General features: G+C 36.1%; 1 protein-coding gene across 2 annotated transcripts in view; it reads left to right on the top strand.

The window, feature by feature from the left end:
* The window catches only part of DMXL2 (Dmx like 2), a 148,839-nt gene that overhangs the window by 106,925 nt on the left and 25,036 nt on the right, over positions 1–16,878 (top strand). For both annotated transcript variants that reach the window (XM_034994846.1, XM_034994845.1), the window contains exons 20-25: positions 4,552–4,721; positions 8,126–8,223; positions 8,652–8,817; positions 10,496–10,760; positions 14,894–15,975; positions 16,366–16,557. In XM_034994846.1, the coding sequence (XP_034850737.1) occupies positions 4,552–4,721; positions 8,126–8,223; positions 8,652–8,817; positions 10,496–10,760; positions 14,894–15,975; positions 16,366–16,557 (1,973 nt within the window). The remainder of the gene's footprint in view (positions 1–4,551; positions 4,722–8,125; positions 8,224–8,651; positions 8,818–10,495; positions 10,761–14,893; positions 15,976–16,365; positions 16,558–16,878) is intronic.

Below are 16,878 nucleotides of genomic sequence, written 5' to 3'. Positions count from 1 at the left end.
AGTTTGTTTTTCAGAGTCCATCGTCTCTCATGGTTCGTCTACCCCTCTGATTTCTCCCCCTTCATTCTTCCCCTCCTGCTACCTTCTTCTTCTTCTTTTTTTTTTCTTAACATATATTGCATTATTTGTTTCAGAGGTACAGATCTGAGATTCAACAGTCTTGCACAATTCACAGCGCTTACCAGAGCACATACCCTCCCCAGTGTCTATCACCCAGTCACCCCATCCCTCCCACCCCACCCCCCACTCCAGCAACCCTCAGTTTGTTTCCTGCGATTAAGAATTCCTCATATCAGTGAGGTCATATGATACATGTCTTTCTCTTTTTGACTTATTTCGCTCAACATAATACCCTCCAGTTCCATCCACATCGTTGCAAATGGCAAGATCTCATTCCTTTTGATGGCTGCATAATATTCCATTGTATATATATACCACATCTTCTTTATCCATTCATCTGTCGATGGACATCTTGGCTCTTTCCACAGTTTGGCTATTGTGGACATTGCTGCTATAAACATCGGGGTGCACGTACCCTTTCGGATCCCTACTTTTGTATCTTTGGGGTAAATACCCAGTAGTGCAATTGCTGGATCATATGGTAGCTGTATTTTCAACTTTTTGAGGAAACTCCATACTGTTTTCCAGAGTGGCTGCACCAGCTTGCATTCCCACCAACAGTGTAGGAGGGTTCCCCTTTCTCCGCATCCCCGCCAACATCTGTCGCTTCCTGACTTGTTAATTTTAGCCATTCTGACTGGTGTGAGGTGGTATCTCATTGAGGTTTTGATTTGGATTTCCCTGATGCCGAGCGATATTGAGCACTTTTTCATGTGTCTGTTGGCCATTTGGATGCCTTCTTTGGAAAAATGTCTGTTCATGTCTTCTGCCCATTTCTTGATTGGATTCTTTGTTCTTTGGGTGTTGAGTTTGATGAATTCTTTATAGATTTTGGATACTAGCCCTTTATCTGATATGTTGTTTGCAAATATCTTCTCCCATTCTGTCGGTTGTCTTTTGGTTTTGTTGACTGTTTCCTTTGCTGTGCAAAAGCTTTTTATCTTGATGAAGTCCCAATAGTTCATTTTTGCCCTTGCTTCCCTTGCCTTTGGCGATGTTTCTAGGAAGAAGTTGCTTCGGCTGAGGTCAAAGAGGTTGCTGCCTGTGTTCTCCTTTAGGATTTTGATGGGCTCCTGTCTCACATTGAGGTCTTTCAACCATTTGGAGTCTATTTTTGTGTGTGGTGTAAGGAAATGGTCCAGTTTCATTCTTCTGCATGTGGCTATCCAATTTTCCCAACACCATTTGTTGAAGAGACTGTCTTTTTTCCATTGGACATTCTTTCCTGCTTTGTCGAAGATTAGTTGACCATAGAGTTGAGGGTCCATTTCTGGGCTCTCTATTCTGTTCCATTGATCTATGTGTCTGTTTTTGTGCCAGTACCATATGGTCTTGATGATGACAGCTTTGTAATAAAGCTGGAAGTCCGGAATTGTGATGCCGCGAGCTTTGCTTTTCTTTTTCAACATTCCTCTGGCTATTCGCGGTCTTTTCTGGTTCCATATAAATTTTAGGATTATTTGTTCCATTTGTTTGAAAAAAGTGGATGGTATTTTGATGGGGATTGCATTGAATGTATAGATTGCTCTAGGTAGCATTGGCATCTTCACAATATTTGTTCTTCCAATCCATGAACATGGAACGTTTTTCCATTTCTTTGTGTCTTCCTCAATTTCTTTCATGAGTATTTTATAGTTTTCTGAGTACAGATCCTTTGTCTCTTTGGTTAGATTTATTCCTAGGTATCTTATGGTTTTGGGTGCAATTGTAAATGGGATCGACTCCTTCATTTCTCTTTCTTCTGTCTTGTTGTTGGTGTATAGGAATGCCACTGATTTCTGTGCATTGATTTTATATCCTGCCACTTTACTGAATTCCTGTATGAGTTCTAGCAGTTTTGGGGTGGAGTCTTTTGGGTTTTCCACATAAAGTATCATATCATTTGCAAAGAGTGAGAGTTTGACTTCTTCTTTGCTGATTTGGATGCCTTTGATTTCTTTTTGTTGTCTGATTGCTGTGGCTAGGACTTCCAATACTATGTTGAATAGCAGTGGTGATAGTGGACATCCCTGCCGCGTTCCTGACCTTAGGGGGAAAGCTCTCAGTTTTTCCCCATTGAGATTGATATTTGCTGTAGGTTTTTCATAGATGGCTTTTATGATATTGAGGTATGTATCCTCTGTGCCTATACTCTGAAGAGTTTTGATCAAGAAAGGATGCTGTACTTTGTCAAATGCTTTTTCTGCATCTATTGAGAGGATCCTATGATTCTTGTTCTTTCTTTTGTTAATGTATTGTATCACATTGATTGATTTGCGGATGTTGAACCAACCTTGCAGCCCAGGGATAAATCCCACTTGGTCGTGGTGAATAATCCTTTTAATGTACTGTTGGATCCTATTGGCTAATATTTTGGTGAGAATTTTTGCATCCATGTTCATCAGGGATATTGGTCTGTAATTCTTCTTTTTGATGGGGTCTTTGTCTGGTTTTGGGATCAAGGTAATGCTGGCCTCATAAAATGAGTTTGGAAGTTTTCCTTCCATTTCTATTTTTTTGGAACAGTTTCAGAAGAATAGGTATTAATTCTTCTTGAAATGTTTGGTAGAATTCCCCTGGGAAGCCATCTGGCCCTGGGCTTTTGTTTTTGGGGAGATTTTTGATGACTGCTTCAATTTCCTTAGTGGTTATAGGTCTGTTCAGGTTTTCTATTTCTTCCTGGTTCAGTTTTGGTAGTTGATACATCTCTAGGAATGCATCCATTTCTTCCAGATTATCTAATTTGCTGGCATAGAGTTGCTCATAATATGTTCTTATAATTGTTTGTATTTCTTTGGTGTTGGTTGTGATCTCTCCTCTTTCATTCATGATTTTGTTGATTTGGGTCATTTCTCTTTTCTTTTTGATAAGTCTGGCCAGGGGTTTATCAATCTTGTTAATTCTTTCAAAGAACCAGTTTATTCACTGCTCTTTTAATTTTGCCTTCTGGACCTAATTCCCCTGACATCCCTGTGTTTTTTGTTTCCACTTAATCATACCAAAGATTTAATTAATCACATTTCATTTAAGGGTATAAAATGTAATATATTTTACATTATTCTTTGTATTATAAATTTGCTATTAGCAAAGGTATACTGTGTGCATTGCTATGTAATAGCAGCTTCTAAAGCAAAGTGTCAGTTATTTGTTGTAGTGTTTATTTCTCAAATCAGGCAGAGATTTAAAAATTAATCTGCCTTTTAGGTTCTGAAAAACTACAAATTGGTGTTATTAAATTTTGACCATTTTCCCGTAAATTTATGGTGTCAACAAGTCAAAGGCTTGTTGCATTGATTTTGTGTGTGTGTGCTGTGATTTCAAGCACAGTTGTATATAAATGTTAGCAATGGGAAATTTAAAAGATTTAAGATTATTATTAAAAATGGTCATAATAGTTTTTTCTTTTTATACTTTTTAAAGGAAATATTGTGAAGCAGTAATGATTAGAAAAGTTTTAAACTATATTGGAAGTCTATATGGTAGTTGTCAATGAAAAAATTATACTTAGTAACATTGATGGTTTTCTAGCATTGAGAAGCCTGGGCTGTAATGTGACTATCGTTGACTTCAGACATGAGCTCCAAAATGGGTCCTTACAGATGGCTACTTTCACCAGTCTGGCTTCTTTTCTAGGCTGCTCTGGGAATTTTTCCTGGCTTCCCACTATCTGTCATCAATTTGTGTGCGTCATTTCCCTCGTGTTTCCTCTTCACCTGCTCTAAGTGGAATAAAGTGTTCTCAGTAGTTAAACTGCTGATAAACTCCCTTGTACTCCCAAGTCTGATGGTGTTGCCTCTAAATACAGCCTAGATCCCTGTCAGTCTTCTATCAGGACAAAAAGAGTTTGCCATATACCATCAGTATTAGGCAGCTTTAAGCTGCTTTTAACCAGGGTGCAAAAGGCAGAGGAATGTATCTCCTGACTGTTGTTATTCCCTGCAACTCTCTTGAAGGTGAGACCTTACTGTGAAATGATATTTAGCTCCTTGGCCAGAGGGATGAATGGGGAGTTTTCAGTATTCAGTGCTAAAGGATGTGGTCTGCAAGCAAGTGGCTTGCTGTGAAAAAACACCCAAGGACACAGACCAAGATATTTTGACTTGACCAGAGCTTTCACTGTTGATAAGTTTGGTGTGTGTACGTATAAATGACTCGATGTTCAAATATCTTTCCAGTGATTAAGTTTTAGTGTCCTTATTTTTGCAGAGAAAAAAAGCAAATACTTTGGAAAAAAGATAGAGATTTTTGGCTTTATGTATTCTGCCATTGCTCTTATATTTAAAAGTTTATAGTGTAAAATCCCGAATGATGAAAGACGTCCTTTTACCCTGTTTTTTCTGCTTGAAAGTTCTTTCCAGAATGAATGAATAATTACATGACTATGTGAAAAATTATTTTTGGTCTTTTTTTTGACATAGTTCTGAAGGTTATTATTTTGTATTTCTAATTTAGGTGTGTCTACCTGCCATTTTGCCTGGGCTTTTCATTCTGAGGCTGAAGAAGAACTGATTAATATGATTCCGGCAATTCAGAGAGGGGACCCTCAGTGGTCTGAGTTAAGAGCTATGGGAATAGGTTGGTGGGTCAGGAATATTAACACTCTTCGAAGATGCATTGAAAAGGTAATTTTACTTAATTGGATGCTTAAGTTAAAAAAAATCTTAAAGATATTATTTAAAAGATATTATCTTCCAGAAAATCTGTAGTGGGGAATTAGTTTTTACATCTTGAGATCTTGAGAATTTCTTAAATAAAAATTTTTGGAGATTCCAAAAACTTGACCTTTATAAAATGTTTTTGTAGTATATCAATTGCCTTTTGCATATATACTGACTTTATAATATTTATGGAATTGCTTATTTTCTGCTCTCAGTTGAGGTGTGTCATAGTTTGAGAAAATTCAAAATCTTTTTTTTAGTAACTGGAAGTTTGTCATGGATATGAAAAGTACAGCACAGGGAATATAGTCAGTAAGATTGTAATAACACTGTATCGTGACAGATGGTGACAGCACTTACTATGGTGAGCATTGCATAATGTATAGTATTGTCAAATCACTGTTATACACCCAAAACTATTTTAACATTGTATGTCAACTATACTTCAATAACAGTATTTACAAAAGAAAACACAAAAATCTAAATTAGAAAGCAAGCTTAAGTTCTTATCAGGTATGTACATTATAGATATAAAAGTTCTTTTTATATAAAGGATTCTCTGTATGGCTAGGTTAATAAATAGCAAACTTCCTTTGTACACTTAAAATACCATTCAATAAAAGGTTTTGATTTTTGTGCACTTGAAGAATGTATCTGTGGCAGCAAATTAAACACGCTATAAAATTTTTTAAGACAGGCTTTTGGAATCTGTTTTCTGGTAGGTTCCCTTAAGAAAAAAAATTGTTCAATTGTTACTGGAAGCTGAAAGTTCTTTCAGTGTTGCAGAAACAAACCATTATTGAGCACCTGCTGTGTGCCAGGTTGGTGCTGGTTGCTTTTCATAAATTATTGCATATAATCATCTTATTGGGGGCACCTGGGTGGCTCAATCGGTTAAGCATCTGCTTTCGGCTCAGGTCATGATCCCAGAGTCCTGGGATCGAGTCCCACATCAGGCTCCCTGCTCAGCGGGGAGCCTGCTTCTCCCTCTGCCTGCCTCTCACCCTGCTTGTGCTCTCTTTCTCTCTCTGTCAAATAAGTAAAACCTTTGGGAAAAAAAATCATCCTATCAGCCCTGCATTACCATCTCCATTTCTACCTGATGGACTAGGGCTAGAGAGGTTAGGTAACCCGCCCAAGCTCCAAGTTAAGTGTTAGACTGAGTCTCTGCCCTTTCTACTCTACTGGGGTTAGAAAGGTGGAATTCTCATATTGTTTACTTGTAGGAGCTCATTGAAATTCCCACAAGTACAATTAATGATACTACATTTGTGAAGAAGTATAGATTTATTTCTCCCAAGAGGAGTTCATTCCTCTACAGTAGTAGTCATCAAATTTTAGTGACGGAAGAATCACCAGGCAAACTTATTTAAAACGTATATCCCCCAGGCGTATTTTCATTTGGTAGGTTGAGGGTGGTTAGGGATGCGCCATCTTCATCTCAGTTAGTATCCTGAGATTCTTGTGTTCATTGTGGCCCTCAGATCAGTTTGAAATTGAAACACAGAAATGTTATTTTCCTGTACATGTAAAGTTGCCAATAAGATAATCAGTGTTTCTCTCCTCAAAATAGGCACAAATGTAAGAAGGAATTTATTCTCACACCAACCAAGTAATGTAGTTTCTGGTGTATAGGGAAAGTTAATTGTTATAGCATGTAAATAACACAGTATCTACATTAAATTTTTATATTCTGAAACAATGGAAAAAAGAAGACATATATTCTCTGAAATGTTTCAGATGTTGTCTACAAAGATCTCTTTAATTTCTTGTCAACAATCAGTTTTGTCATATAATTATTTCTGATATTTACATATGATTTATTTCCACAAGAAATGTATCTCTTAAAATTGCATCAAAGGGGTATGTGAATTTTTTGCCTTGAGATGTATAAGCTAAAAATGAATAAAAATTTCTCTAAAAATAAACATCAAAATACTAAGTTACATGATTGAAGTCAGAGAAAATACTAAAAAGGGAGAAGAAAAATAAATAAGTATTGAGAATACAACATTTTCATGATGCAATTTCCGCCTCTCCCATGCCTTGGTAGTTTCTTGCTTCACCATCAGTCAATGTGAGCTAATAAAACGGCTGTTGTTTTTTATTGTTCTATCTCTCAACTTAGTGATTTGCAGAACTTACGTAAGTGTCTCTGAAAAATTAAGATGTGGTCTGTATAGTAATTGTGTTCAAAATAATATAATTATGTACAATAATGTTACTGGCTTAATTTTTAAACTTAATCCTGAGTTGATTAATTCTGCATGAATTCAGCAACTTTGGCTGTAAGCTCCGAGGAGATTATCAGTCATGTGCTCATTAAGACTCTTTTTCATGGAATTTCTAAGAACTGAAATTTGTAAGCTCTTGAAAATAATGGAGATTCAACCTTCTGTATTTGAATTACATGCCAGAAAGAGGGTGTCTGTCAGTCCTTTAGAATTGTCAAAATTTGATTGGCAAAATACCAAAAAAGAATGTGTTTTTTTTTAAAAAGTACGTTTAAAAAACACCAGAGCACTTATTTTTGTCTGTAGTAAATGTGTGTATATACAATTGATATTTATTCACAGATGTCTGTATCAGTATGAGTTGAGAGAGCTTTAAATTGTGAAATCACATCCACTATGGAAGTTAGCATTTTAGCTTTTACAAAACATTAAGAAATGTAACATTTGGGGCACCTGGATGGTTCAGTCGTTAAGCGTCTTTGGCTCAGGTCATGATCCCAGGGTCCTGGGATCAAGCCCCGCATCAGGCTCCCTACTCTGCAGGAAGCCTGCCTCTCCCTTTTCCACTACCCCTGCTTGTATTCCCTCTCTCACTGTGTTTCTCTCTGTCAAAAAAATAAATAAAATCTTAAAAAAAGAGAAGTGTAACATGTAATTTTCAAGAAAAAGGTCACATCTGTTGAATATTCTGCCTTGTTTTTTGTTTTGTATGGGTGACAGTTTTATTACTACCTGGGTTCTAATACCTTTTCCACCCCTTACTGTGTGACATTAGGCAGTTCACTTAACCTCTCTGTGTCTCCGTTGCTGCCTATGTAAAATGGGGATAATCCTCATGGATTGTGGATGTAATAAGATAAATAAAAGGCACTGAGACTGGTGCCTAGTACACGGAAGTAATCAGTAAAATTGCTAGTTGCTATTATTATTTTCATTATAATTACTGGAGTACAAATGGTTGTCTCTCAGAGCATATATTATAAGCTACTGGAGATCGTGGAATAGAGCCAACTTTTCTCATCTCCATGGTTACCATCAGCCATGTAAGAGCAGGGAAGCATTAATTGTTGGTTAATTGGTTGTAATTCTTTTATCAAATAGTTAATTTAATAGAATATTTTATTTACCATTTAGGTTGCCAAAGCATCTTTTCAGAGGAACAATGATGCCTTGGATTCTGCGTTATTCTACCTTTCAATGAAGAAGAAAGCAGTAGTGTGGGGTCTGTTTAGGTAAATTGCCTCAACAATGAACGTGAATTTAGCAGAATGAAGATTGTACTGCAAATCTTCTGATGCTAATGCTTTTGAAAGCACTTAGATATATGAGTGTGATCAGATGAGCTTACTTTTTTGTATCTTGGTTCCTTTATCTGCAAAAAATGGGTATAATATTGGTTCAGCTTAACCTAAAGGGTGGGATGTTGTTAAAAAAAAAAGCTGATAAAAGCACTTTGAAAAGTAAACAATGTGTCCTGTTTATGTATATACAGGGACTTTGAGCTTTCCTTATTAGAAGTGAAGAGAAGCTTGATAACAGATACCTATCACTGAAGTTATTATTTCAGATGGATGTTTGAGGTTATTTTCACATATTCTGCAAGGAGTTCACAATATTTTAGATTTCCCTTAACCACTGGTACTTGTGTTCTGGTTCCCAGGTCACAGCATGATGAAAAGATGACAACATTTTTCAGCCACAACTTTAATGAAGATAGATGGCGTAAAGCCGCTTTGAAAAATGCTTTCTCTTTACTTGGAAAACAGCGCTTTGAACAATCTGCTGCTTTTTTCCTGTTAGCTGGTTCATTGAAAGATGCCATAGAGGTACAAGAAAATATGCTGTGAGATACTTGTAGGAGATTGAAAACCTGAAAATGTAGAGTAGACTGTAATTTTCTTTTTTTTTTCAGTTTGTAATACTGAAATTAATTTTATTACTTGCATTATAAATTAAATTTTTTTAAATCAGAAAACTTGTGTGCAGTAAATTAGGTTACAGATTTGTAAAGTTCATTACAACATAATTCTACATACTGAATTGCCTTTTTTAAATTATGTTCAGTTAGACTGAATTTTCTGTCCTATGTTTATAAGGACAGAGAATAACTACAGAGGTCACTGAACTTAAATAGTGGTGTGGTGATAAACGAAATTATAAATCAATTCAGGTGTGAAACATAAACCAAAACTTTTCTATAGGGAATATTGCAAGTATATATGTATCAAAAAATGGCAAAAAATGGCTTATGAGTATTTTCTTCCTAGCCATCTTATGATTCTGAACTATTTGAAGTGTGTATAGGTCACAACCTCCTCCTCTGGAGTAGACAGCTGCTTTAAGTTCTTTTTTTCTAAATGAAATTCATAGATAAGGAACTGAAATTGCTATTTGTATTGTTTTGTAATATAGTTGTCTTAGGTATTGGAAATGAATGAAGAGGTAAAACTTTGCATTTTTTGATATAAACGCCTGGCAGCTGATTAAGAGAGAAACTGTGGGGACACCTGGGTGGCTAAGTCGGTTGAGCGTCCAACTCTTGATTTAGGTTCAGGTCATGATCTCAAGTCCTGAGATGGAGCCCTGCGTTAGGCTCCATGCTCAACAGAGAGTTGGCTTGAGATTCTCTCTCTCCTTCTCCCTCTGACACCCCCACCCCGGCTCGCTTGTTCTCTCTCATAAATAAATAAATCTTTAAAAAATGAGAGAAATTATGAATGTTACTGTTTATGAGATCTTCCTCCTTGATACTTACTGTCATTATGAACAATCCAAACCAGTGAAGGAATAATAGAAATAATTGGAAATAATACATTTTAGAAGAAATAGGAAATATCCAACAAAAAGAAATTCTCTACATTTAGAATTAGTCATATTTTCAAAATTATCTCTGGTGTATGACTTTTTAAAATAACAAATATTTATGATTTTGAAATGGGAAGTTTAACCTAGAAGATAATCAGGAGAAGAAGAAAAATGTTGATTGAGAGAGGCTTTTATTGCGTGAAATGACGTCAAATTCTCTATATGAGTAATTACATTAGAATATAAACTTACAGAGAGTAGAAATAGAATATGTGACTTTATTTCATACGTTGTTATTTAATTAGAAGGTTCTTTTAAAATAGTAGTAGTTGTGTTTATGTGGAAATGTATTTGGGAATTAAAAGGAACTGATATATACAAATTCAAATGTCGTAAGTATATTTAATTTAAAATGAATATTATTAATTTAAATTGACCTAAGTCTGAGGTGATGTTGATATTTGTCTTATGCTTATTTTATAAATGATCTTTCTAGGCCAGAAGCTGCTAAGTTCTAGTTTCTTATTCTTCTTGCTATTCCTTAATCTCCTATCAAGCAGTCATTTGCTTGACTTACCGTCTCAACCTCTGGACACCCTCACCACTATGAGAATATAAATGGTAGATTCCAGGGTATCAGTGGAATATTTCATATCTCTAAGTAGTTATCATTAAATAAGTATTTCTTAATATTTATAGGTATGTCTTGAAAAAATGGAAGATATTCAGCTAGCCATGGTTATTGCCCGTTTATATGAATCTGAATTTGAGACTTCATCCACTTATATATCCATCCTAAATCAGAAGATTCTGGGCTGCCAAAAGGATGGCTCAGGATTTGATTGCAAAAGATTACATCCTGATCCTTTCCTGCGTAGTCTTGCCTATTGGGTAATGAAAGATTATACCCGAGCTTTGGACACATTATTGGAACAAACACCAAAGGAGGATGATGAACATCAAGGTAGGACATTTGTGGGTTTCTCTCTCTTTTTTTTAAGATTTTATTTTTAAGTGATTTCTACACCCAGGGTAGGGCTTAAATGTACAAAAAGAGTCATACGCTTCACCGGCTGAGCCAGCCAAGTGCCCCTCTTTTTCTTTCTTAAAAGAAGGCCGTTAGCCCGGTGATGGGCTAACGGTATTAAGGAGGGCACATACTGCATGGAGCACTGGGAGTTATATGAAAACAATGAATCGTGGATCACTACATCAAAAACTAATGATGTATTGTATGGTGACTAACATAACATAATAAAATAAAATAAAAAAAAGAAGGCTGTTTCTGAACTTATCTTTATTTAGGAAAAAATACAAAACAAAAACCAATTATGTTAAACTGAAGCATACATAACGTTTACACATTGTATAGCTCTTTCCATATAATCATACAGCCAGTGTTTTTTTGTTTGTTTTGTTTTTTAAGTAGGAATTTTGGCTGTTGCACACACTGGTTTAGTGCATGGACCTTTATTCTTGTGTGATAAGCTTTCTTTACTTCTAGTTATCCCAAATAATTCAGATTTTTTAAAAGGGTCTGGAGGGCATTTATAAGCACTCTTTGCCATAATTTTTAGAAAATGGAACATTCTAAGTGTTTGTCAATAGAATAGTTAAATGAATTCTAGTATATCCATACTACAGAAATAGTGTACCATTAGAAAATGAGGAGATCAATGTGTTAATATGTGCTGTATTATTAAGTGAAACAAGTAAGATACAGAACAATGTGATTCTTGTTGCATTTTATTTACATATGCATGTCACAAACGTGTGTGCGTTTACCTACTGGGTCTAGTCTCCTTCTTCCTCTCCCTTTGTTGTTTTCTGGAACAAATCAAAAGAAACTGAATACAGGGGCGCTTGGGTGGCTCAGTCAGTTAAGTCTCCAGCTCTTGATTTTGGCTCAGATTGTGACCTTGGGGTTGAGGGATCGAACCCTGTGCTGGGCTCAGTGCTGGGTGTGGAGACAGCTTAACATTCTCTGCCTCCCCCCCCACCCCCCACTCATGTCTTTCTCACTCTCTCAAAAAAAAAAAAAAAAAAAGAAACTGAAGACTGGTTACTGGTTACCTTTGGGGAATAGGTGTGGGGAGATCCAAGCTTTTACTTTGCATTTTGTCCTTGCTGTAGTTATAATTGGGTGATGAGTATTTTTTTTTTTTAATTTTTTTTTTTTTTTTTTTTTTTTTGAGAGAGAGAGCATGAGAGGGAGGAGGGTCAGAGGGAGAAGCAGGCTCCCTGCCGAGCAGGGAGCCCGATGCGGGACTCGATCCCGGGACTCCAGGATCATGACCTGAGCCGAAGGCAGTCGCTCAACCAACTGAGCCACCCAGGCGCCCCTGGGTGATGAGTATTAACACTTGGAGGGCACTTGTGATAAGCACTGGGTATTATATGTAAGTGATGAATCACTGAATTGTATTCCTGAAACCAATATTACCCTATATGTTAACTAGAATTTAAATAAAAACTTGAAAAATTTTTTTGTTATGTATTATTTTTAAATGCAAAAAAAACCTTTCATGGATAAAGAGATTAGGGACCCATTTTTACATTCTTTATAAAGAAGAAATATTTTAATAAATAATGTTAAAAATTTTAAAGGAAAGGAAGTAAAACCTTTAGAAGGAAAATAAGTATCTGAGTTTCCCAGGTGATTTTAATAAAATGTGCACATTCTTACAGAAGGAAGGTTCTTTTTATTCCTTAATGTTTTCTAGGTTAATTTTTAAAAACTAGTTTTTCCCAGTTGTGGAAACTGCAAATATATATAAAAGAGTGAATAATATATTGAACGTCTCTGGATCCATCACCCGGCTTCAGTAGTTACCAACTTAAACCAACTTTGTGTCATATATACACCATTCTTTTTACCTCTTCCCATTCTCAACATAGATTTATTTTGAAGCACATTCCAGCATAGCATTTCTTTGGCAAATATTTTGCAATGAATCTCCAAAAGGTAAGGACTCTAAACACAACACGTATCACTGTAACAAAATTTGATTAGTAATCATGCAATGGGCAGTGTTCAGACTTTCCTGGTTGTGTCATAAAATCTTATGCAATTTGTTTGAGTCAAGATTCAGATGAGGCATATATGTTATGATTTGTTGAGGTGCCTCTTTTGTCTACTTTATTTTTTTATTTTTTTTTTAAAGATTTTATTGATTTATTTGAGAGAGAGAGAGAGCACAAGCAGGGGGGAGGGGTAGAAGGAGAAACAGACTCAATCCCAGGACCCTGGGATCATGACCTTCACCGACGGAGCCACCCAGGTGCCCTCTTTTGTCTACTTTGATCCACAGTTTTTCCTTCTTCCTTTTTCTTGTCCCTTGTAATATATTTGTTAAAGAAGTCAGATTGTTTACTTTGTGGCTTCTCACTTTTTAGAATTTGTTTGTTTTGTCCCTTTTATGTCACTTCATGTGTTCTTCCCCCATGTTCTCTATATTTCCTATAAATTGGCAATTAAGATTCTAGATGCTTTTATTGGATTTTTGGCAGAAATATTTTATGGTAGCGTGGAGTACTTCTTTCAGGGAATGCATATTGTTTTCTTGTTTTGCTCTTGTTGTATTAACAGCCATCAGTGATCACTGCAAAATCCTTTCTTTCATTAATGTTTGTAAAGTGATGATATTCTAATTGTGTCATTTTATTCTTCCTTTATGAGTTGGAATACTTTTCTAGAAGTACAGTCTCCCTTTGCTGTTTGATTACTCTGAAATCCAGTACTATACATAGTGAAGGGAACATAAATGTTTGATTCTTTCTCTTTACCAGTTTTCAAAATAGTAGTTTGGTTCACTAACATACTACCAAGGCAGCTAATTAGCTTTTATATTTATTTGAGTTACTTGAACTCAAATATAGGTAGATTTGTGTTTGAATCCATTGTAGGTTATTATGGATGTTCAGATTATCTCATTTTTAACCAGTGGGAGCCTCTACAAGTTCTTGAATCTTTTTGATACTATTCCTTGATAGCTTTGCTTTCTGTTATGACATGATGATTCAGGCTCCTCTTGTACAGTTCATGTCCCAGGCCGGGAAATGGCCATCCTTCCAAAGAATCCTGGTTCCTTTTAATGGGGAGTAATAGAGACTACAGCTTGGGCATAGGGATCCTCATTTGCTATAGGTTTGGCCATTGTGTCTAGGCTGTTTTAATGAATGGAGCTAGGATATATTTTACCTGAGAATTCATAAATTCACACTGAAATTTTTAATTCAATATAGATTATAAATTTCTTTTTAGATTTCGTATTTGTGTCTTATAATGAAAAGGTTGAATTCTTATAGCCTTAACATATTTGTTATTTTATATGTAATGATAGCTTCAGAATAATGATGCAAAAATTTTTCACAGCAACATGATTACTGAGAACAGTTTAAGCTTTTTTTGTGGGGGGAGTAGTTATTTTTGTTTTTATGTATATCCCAGTAAGGGTGTGCAGCCAGATTACTTATTTTAAAGTCACTTTATAGTTCCTCTTTGTGTGGTTATGCTACCAGCTTGATATACAGAATCACTTATTTAATTTTGCTGTTGCTTTTTTTTCAAATATAATTGTTCTTTTAAAATTTTATAAAATGTGGGGTGCCTGGGTGGCTCAGTCATTGGGCATCTGCCTTCGGCTCAGGTCACGATCCCGGGGTCCTGGGATTGAGCCCTGCATTGGGCTCCCTGCTCCGCGGGAAGCCTGCTTCTCCTTCTCCCACTCCCCTTGCTTGTGTTCCCTCTCTTGCTGTCTCTCTCTATCAAATAAATAAATAAAATCTTTAAAAAAATTATATAAAATGTTGACATGGCTTTGAAATAAAATATATCAAACCAAGGTATTTTCAGAGGGATCTAGCTTGTTTCCTGACCTCTCCATTCCTATTCTTCCCTCCCTTTTTAGGGAACCAATTAAACATTTTTTGGGTGTTTTCTTTCCATTTAAAAAATAGAAGAAATATTAAAAATAAATATGTAAATAATATTTAAGTATCCTTTATTTTGAGGAAATGCTGACATATTTATTCTTTTGTAATGTAAGTGCAAATTAACATAATAATAACTTGTGATTGTATGTTTTAATTCTATAGTTACCATCAAATCTTGTAACCCAGTGGTGTTTAGTTTCTACAACTACCTTCGAACTCATCCTTTGCTTATTCGAAGAAACCTTGCCTCCCCTGAAGGAACTTTGGCGACCTTAGGTCTCAAAACTGAAAAAAACTTTGTTGATAAAATTAACCTTATAGAAAGAAAATTATTCTTTACCACTGCAAATGCTCATTTTAAAGTTGGATGCCCTGTTCTAGCTTTGGAGGTACTCTCCAAAATTCCAAAAGTTACCAAAATATCTGCCTTACCTTCAAAAAAAGGTCAGCCTGACTCGATTCCTAAAAAGATGGATGATGTACCTTCAGAATCAAAGACTGTGAGTGATGACAATGGAAGTTCTGGCATTGATTGGTCTAATGTCACTTCATCACAGTTTGACTGGAGCCAGCCAATAGTAAAAGTTGATGAGGAGCCTCTTAATCTTGATTGGGGTGAAGAGCATGATAGTGCCTTAGAGGAAGAGGAAGAAGAAGATGCTGTTGGTTTAATAATGAAAAGTACAGTTGCCAGGGAGACAGACAGACAAGATCAGAAAGCCTCAGACCCTAATGTATTATTGACTCCTCAGGAAGAGGACTCTCTGGAAGGTGACACTGAAGTTGATGTGATTGCTGAGCAACTAAAATTCAGAGCTTGTTTAAAGATCCTTATGACTGAGCTAAGAACACTCGCTACAGGTTATGAAGTAGATGGTGGAAAACTCCGATTTCAGCTCTATAACTGGCTTGAAAAGGAAATTGCTGCCTTGCATGAGATATGTAACCATGAATCAGTTATTAAAGAATATGCCAGTAAAACACATCCCAAGGTAGAGAGTGATCTTCTGGACCAGGAAGAAATGATGGACAAACCAGATATAGGTTCCTATGAGCGCCACCAAATAGAAAGACGGAGATTGCAGGCAAAACGAGAACATGCAGAAAGACGAAAATTGTGGTTACAGAAAAACCAAGATCTCCTGAGAGTGTTTCTTAGTTACTGTAGCCTTCACGGGGCCCAGGGTGGTGGTCTGGCCTCCGTAAGGATGGAACTCAAATTTTTGCTACAAGAATCACAGCAGGTACGAATTTCACTCTTGTTTTCAATCTTAGTTATTTTAATAATTTTAATAGCTCTTTTTACTAGTTAACCTAAATATGTCCAGCTCCTCCGTTCTTGGGGGACAGATATTTATGCTCTGCAGGGTCTGTGGAGATCAGAGCTTTAGTGATTATGAGTAGGCTTGACAGCTTGAGAGCCCAGCTGTGTCCTGCTCATCTTTATATCTTCTGCATCTCGCAGAGCAACTGATACTGTTGGGTGCTCAATATATTTTCATAGAATGAGTGAATAAATACCTACTGCTTTTATTCAGTTGTTGTCACCAGTATATTTATCATGTAACTGCTAATTGATTTTTTTCCTCCATTTTAACTACTCTGAAAAAAAAATAATCCACTGTAACCCACAGGAGACTACAGTGAAGCAGCTCCAGTCTCCACTTCCATTGCCCACCACCCTACCTCTGCTTTCAGCAAGTATTGCTTCAACAAAAACAGTCATAGCTAACCCTGTACTATACCTAAATAATCACATCCATGATATACTTTACACTATTATTCAGATGAAAACACCACCTCATCCCAGTGTTGAAGATGTGAAGGTAATGTAAAGTTTATGATCAGTTGATATTGTGCACGTTGAGAAGGTAAATATGTTAAACTCGTCTTCCAGTTTGAACTTGGAGGAAATATTTCAAATTGCTCTTCGTGTGCTACGTCCCCAGTCCTGATCGTGGAAGACTCTTTATGGAAAAGTAATTTGAGACAGGCAAATACTCTTGATTATGAAATTTTCTAGACCGTATTCTTGCCTCTTGATATTCCTTTAAATCCCTCATTCCCCTTAAATGAACCATTAATTTAGAAATGTTTATGACTGTATGCCAGGATATTATGAGAATATAAGCTCAGGGAGTATCTTT

This window comes from Mirounga leonina, unplaced genomic scaffold (assembly GCF_011800145.1).
Source record: "Mirounga leonina isolate KUSES-001 unplaced genomic scaffold, KU_Mleo_1.0 Mir_91, whole genome shotgun sequence".
In the NCBI taxonomy this organism is placed as follows: domain Eukaryota; kingdom Metazoa; phylum Chordata; class Mammalia; order Carnivora; family Phocidae; genus Mirounga; species Mirounga leonina.
The sequence above is the reverse complement of the archived record's forward strand: the minus strand, read 5'-3'. Positions and strand labels throughout refer to the sequence as shown.